At 37.3% G+C, this 6009-nt stretch overlaps 1 protein-coding gene across 1 annotated transcript; it reads left to right on the top strand.

The window, feature by feature from the left end:
- Positions 1–3693: 3693 nt before the first annotated feature.
- LOC129453616 (uncharacterized) lies at positions 3694–5757 on the top strand. Its single transcript, XM_073867462.1, has 3 exons — positions 3694–4134; positions 4466–4521; positions 5017–5757. The coding sequence occupies exons 1-3, from the start codon at positions 4104–4106 to the stop codon at positions 5605–5607; spliced, it is 678 nt and encodes a 225-aa protein (XP_073723563.1). The 5' UTR covers positions 3694–4103; the 3' UTR covers positions 5608–5757.
- The last annotated feature ends 252 nt before the right edge of the window (positions 5758–6009 follow it).

The following is a 6009-nucleotide window of genomic DNA, read 5'->3' as shown; positions in this document are numbered from 1 at the left end:
TAGAAAAGTGCATCTAAAAGTTTTAAAAATTGTAAAATTATTTCAAATACAAAATAAAGTGATTGTTAACCAAATTCTGTGCAATACGAGTTTTCGTTGAGCAGTTTCATCGCGTTTTCCCAACATTTTGCTCTCTGCTATGCTGTTTTCGTTTGCAGGTCAAAAACTTTTGCTTTTGAGTCAAAACATTTGCTTGCAGGTTAAAGGATTATTTCACTTTCATAAACAAATACTGATAATTTACTCACCGCCATGTTATCCAAGATGTTTATTTTTTTCTTTGTTCAGTTTTGTAGAAATTACGTTTATTGAGAAAAACATTCCAGGATTTTTCAATGTAATACTTCAATTTAGGAACTTCTTACTGGTGCAGATAAACCTAATTTCAGCCAAAGTTATCAACAAAGAACTAAATTACATATTTAAAAGCATAGTAGAAAGACCTTAATTTAGCCCAAAACAAGTTTATTTAAAACAAAAAATATTTATCCAAACTATAACACATTAAATACTAACAATTTTAAAAGAATAACAAGAAACTGTTAAAACATCTAATGATGAATGAACAATTCAACAAAAGAACATCAATTTAATTATTTGAAAAAAAAATGAACGCCTAAATTTGTTTTTTTATAGGCAAGAGCTTGTTTGCTGCCTTCAGTTTTTCGATTTTCAATATCAGCTGGACAGGATGAAAGAAATTGCAGCAAATCCTTCGCATATGACTGCAAGGTTGTCCCTACAGTATAGGGAGGCACTGTTAAGTCTTCTCCCTCTGATGCAATTGCCACCTGTAATCACACAAGTAGAGAAATATATATATATTTATTTAGCAGAATGTCTAAAAAATGTGTTACACTAGTACAATAATAGGAAATGAATGGGAAAAATATGGAAACAGAATTTTTTTGGCGTGTGTACAATTTACAAATCAGCCACGATACAGAAAAAAGTCCACAGCAATGAACGGGTGAATCTCTAAAACATCAAGAGTGCAAAACAGACAGACAGAGACACACACAGGTATGGATATTACCATACCACTGAAATGAGTCAGAAGACTGAAATAAAAGGTTTAATCCAGATGGATTAAGCTGTGATAAAGCATTCCTGTTTATTTTTGTTACATTTTTATTGAATTTTAATGTTAAGTGTTACAAAATGCTTTCTCTGTATTCAGGTTTGACACGTAAACTTCAAATAAAATAAATAATTATAAACCTTGACAAAAATAGTATTTGAGAATTAAAGGTAGGGTAACAGATTTGATCCTGAAACATTTTTTGTTATGCTGGTTAAAAGTCTCCTTACATCCCACTGCATGAAAAGTGGGATTTTCGTCCCCGTAAGCGCCTGTAGGCTCCCGAAAATCTCCCTAATTTTCGGCAGCTTTCCTCAATTTACAGGCAGCGAGCGTCGCGTTCGTCTGTGTCACAAATTGTCGTAAACGAACCATGACGCAGATGGAGAGCCCCGCGGGGGTACGATGCCTCTAATTAGCATATGAATAGCAGCGAAACCTCTGCCGGCCAGGTAGAGCGTCTCTAGTCTAATTAGCATGTGAATAGCAGCGAAACTAGAGTAACTGCCCACTTGAATGTACTCACTCAGTATTGGCTGAAGCCACTACTTTTAAACAAGTAAAATCTCCCGTGAATGGTTGGCAGATTACTTCAAACCAATCACAAGGGATTTTTCTTGTTTAAAAGAAGTGGCTTCAGCCAATACCGAGTGAGTAAATTCAAGTCGGGCCGTTACTCTAAAGAGGGGGGTTATTGGGCACCCTGGCTCATTATAAATGTAAACCCCAATAATAATAATAATAAATATATAATTTATGTGATATTAATTTTTTATATAATAATGTTATTGTGCTATGTACTTCATTATTCACACCATCAAGAAATATAAGAGAAAACAAAGAGGTTTATTTATAAACACACAGCTGTTTATTCAAAGAAAGAGCTTTAATTAGAAACACACAACTATGTACAAAGCAGCATAATGTCTCTTATGTTGTCCTCCAAACACGTCAAAAAGTGCCCAAGACATTCGGGAAAGATCCCTAAAAATCTTTTTCAAAGTTCTCAAGTGTTGAAAAAAGAAAACTCAAAAACGTTGTAAAAAGTCGCTTTTGCAGGCATATATGGTGAGTTCCCCTGTACTTTGGTATCGCCTCTAATCTGAATTGCAGCGTGGCACAGAGCTCGGAGAGTTCCAGGCTGCGAGAGGGCGGTGGCCGTACAATCAATCCAGACAACCCGTCAACAATGCCGTCTTCATCAGACATGAGATCTATGGTGGCACACTTTCAAATGTCCATCTCACCCTCAGCCAGCACAACTTCGTCTCGCTTCCAGCAACTGTAATATAATCAATAAAGACAATAAGTAACCCGAAAAATACTCACATTGACAAAAAAACTGATTAAATAATAAATCTTACCCTTTTTCTTCTGGATCGACTCCGAGCTAAACTTTTCGCATTTTCCGCCCGCGATGCGAGTTCAGGTTGTTTGTATCTGAAGCTCCGGCGAACCGACTCATAATACGTCTTACAGGCAGCTGGAAAACAATTAAATGAGACTGGTATTAATAAACAGAGTCACGGTACAATTAAACAAGAAATGAGGAAAAACATTAGAAGTTATACTTACAAACAATGTCGTCATTCTCAGCAGTTAAATGTGGACTTGCTAAAATAGCCCCAACCAAATAGGAGGTCACGGCTTCGTTATGAGGCGACGTTAGTCTGTGAAAACAAGATGTGCGGGTTTAAGATCGGATCTATTAACGTACCTATTTCCTTATACAAGAATAAAATCATATTCTTTAAATCGTAACGTTATCTTTGCTCTGGTTCAAAGCGCCTGCAGTGTACCTCAGAGACGCCGTACAGCCTCCTAAAAATTACAAGACAAAAACACCTCTAAGCAATAAAACACACAGCTTGGGCTTTTAGCTTGGGCTACTTAAAAATATGCTTTTACATAAAATTATTCTTACCGCAATCTTGGGATTGTGCACCCGTCTTCTCTTCTTGGAGAGTTACAAACACCAAACCAAACATCGCTTAATGGTCCTCTTGTACTGCTGTGTGAGCCGTGGCCATGACCTCGCACGCGATTGGACGAAGGCGAGAAGCCTGTCGGGCTCCTCCAATCCCACGCGAGGTTATTGATATAAGGAAAATCTTGTGAGACGTGCGCGCATGCGTATGATATAAACAACAAACGCGATGTGCCGGGAGCTCCATAGATATGTATAAAGGCTAGATGGCTCAAGGCGGAGTCCCTAACGGCATCACCTGGCGGCCATCCCACGACAGGGCGCTCGCTCACTCGTAGCATTGAGTTTAATGGTGCAGGTACTTCCAAATGACCACAACCTGCTCAATTTTCCACCGATTTTCAAACGGTTTGGGTTTTTACACACGTTATTAACGTGGCTATAATTCTGGATGCTTTAACATGTTTCATGAATTTATTTTTTATTTTTAGTATAGGTATGCAGTGTCATAGGTACATCTTTGACGTTTATAACAAACCAAACTGTTTGAAAATCGGTAAAAAATTAAGCAAGCCATGGTCATCCAAAAGTAACTGCATCATTAAAACTCAATGCTACGAGTGAGCGAGCGCCCTGTCGTAAGATGGCCGCCAAAATGCGGACGTTGCCCTCAATTGGCCAGCAGCGCGGACGAGCCATCTAGCCTTTATACATATCTATGATATAAACAACAAACGCGATGTGCTCTGTGTGATATCAACACAGTGTGCTATCAGTTGAAAGATGGAAGTCCCAAGACTGAAGAAACGACCTTGGCGCTTCTGTGAACATTGCAACACTGAACTGTGTCATACACAGTATTTTGACCACAGAAAGCGCTATTTCAAAAATGGAGTTTGGGAGAAAAAATCCAAAAGGACTACGTCAGGTCAGATAACGTACAGAGCCTGCTGCTATCCAGTCATGAACCCGCTGTGAGTGATGTCCTGTCATGTGTAAAGACCCGGAGGATAACTTTACTGGAGTTAGAGAGATTGGTGAAAGTGAAATGAAATCCGAGGACCCAGAAAAAAAGTGATTGAAGAATTTGAAGAAATGCACCCAGCGAATTGCAGTTCAGACAACGGTGAGCATAATTACATATTTTTATATAAGCTTGGCTTGCTTTACATATGTTAGCATTTTAAACAATACTAAAACATATCAACAAGTAAAATAAAATAAAATCAACAAGTTAAACAAAAACGTTTTGAGTATGCTATATCAAAAAGTAGCCATCCAGCATGTTTTATCTATTGTGGCAGCCCTTGCTCACAAAAAGGTTGGAGACCCCTGGTTTAGTTAAATGTGGTTGATTATCACTGTTGTTGTTATTTTAATAGTATAAATTAATTTATAATTAAATAGGAATATCGCGTTATAATGCATAACGGTATCTTCTGTTTGTTGTTTTTCAGACGAAACAGCAGATGACCAAAGCATTCATCTTTTCCTGGACATCTCCTGTTGTGTGGTAAGCATGAAATTACATTTGGATATACCAGTATAAAGTTCAGTACATGCTAATCCAGAGCTAAAATGGGAAAACCTAACATGTTTCACCCACATTATTGTTTTCCACTCTCAAATTTCTGTTAGTTAACTAATGAAAGCAACTAAAGTATAAACACACTTTATAAAGTATAAAAAAAAACTAAAATGAAGTTGAAGTGGATGAAGTTCCCACAAAGTACTTAACTGGTTCATTGCACTAAGATAAAGCTAGCTGTTTGAGATGCACATGATCTTTTCCAACTACAGTTTTCAAATCTTTTCACACTCAAATGGCCATATTGATGAGAAATGATTCATTATGTTCTTTTTAAATCTCAAATGACCATATTAACGATGGGGTTTTCAATCTCAAATGGCCATATTCATGATGGACTTTTCAATCTCTAATGGTCTAATGGTGGTGCTGAGTATGTGCATTGCATGTGTTTTAAATATGTCCTTTAAATTTCTATAGGATGACTATGTGGATGAAGAGGGGGAAATCCTTGCTGAGGAGCAGAGTGAAGCCTATCCTCACATGCAAGATGGGGAGGAGCATGGAAGTGATCAGTCCAGAAGTGAAAAAACAGAACACTTGTTGATGAAACTTTTGGCCATGATAAAATTGACTGGTATCCTCCGTGACGACTTCTTACAGTATGTGGTTTGTCCAAAATGTATGACAGTGTACATGCTTACTGAAACCTATGAGCGCAGACGGGATGGTACAAAGGTTTGCAGGACTTGTGGTCACATCCCGTTCTACAATCACCCACAGCAGAGGTCTGCATTAAGGAAGAAATATGGCTCTGCCTTGCTAAGAAAGGCTACATATTCGAGCGGTGAAGAGTATGTCCATCCAATACGTTCTTACTGTTACAAGAGTGTTGTGCAGTCTCTGGGAGGACTTGTTAAAAGACTTGGATTTGAAGAGAAATTAGATGAAAGGCGAAAGCGGGAACTGCCAAAGGGTGTGTTAGGAGATGTAAATGATGGACAAGTATGTCAGGATTACCAGTATGTGAATTCAATAAACTGTAGTCATGCCACTATGCACAGTATTTGAGCTGTGATGTAATTGCACAAGTTACCTTGCTTCATTCCCATCCGGACAGACATTTTGTTGTTTGACATGTTGTTTGATGGTGTTTGCATAGAATGGACAAATTGAGCCTGATTAAAACTCTGTTAAAACAATTAAAATTGTTGAAATAAATAGTTTGGTGTATCTTTTTTTACCTAACATTGGTTATTGCTAATTACATACAGAGTAATTAATATACACTGTTAGCCTGGAGAAACTGAATCTACTTAAAGGGATAGTTTAAAAATTATTAGGAAAAAATATTTTGAAAGTATTGTGATAAATGGTGAAGAAAAGTTTGATAAATGATTGTCATTAAACTTAAAGTTGATTTTGAATTACTCTGTCCAACATCTCCACTTAGTTAACTGAGTTGAAAAAAAA

The sequence above is a fragment of the Misgurnus anguillicaudatus genome, chromosome 5 (assembly GCF_027580225.2).
Source record: "Misgurnus anguillicaudatus chromosome 5, ASM2758022v2, whole genome shotgun sequence".
In the NCBI taxonomy this organism is placed as follows: Eukaryota; Metazoa; Chordata; class Actinopteri; order Cypriniformes; family Cobitidae; genus Misgurnus; species Misgurnus anguillicaudatus.
The sequence above is the reverse complement of the archived record's forward strand: the minus strand, read 5'-3'. Positions and strand labels throughout refer to the sequence as shown.

Coding starts and splice junctions, on each gene's coding strand:
- LOC129453616 (XM_073867462.1), top strand. CDS start 4,104: ATGCACCCAGCGAATTGCAGTTCAGACAACG. Junction 4,135..4,465: donor GAATTGCAGTTCAGACAACG/GTGAGCATAATT, acceptor GTTGTTTTTCAG/ACGAAACAGCAGATGACCAA. Junction 4,522..5,016: donor TGGACATCTCCTGTTGTGTG/GTAAGCATGAAA, acceptor AAATTTCTATAG/GATGACTATGTGGATGAAGA.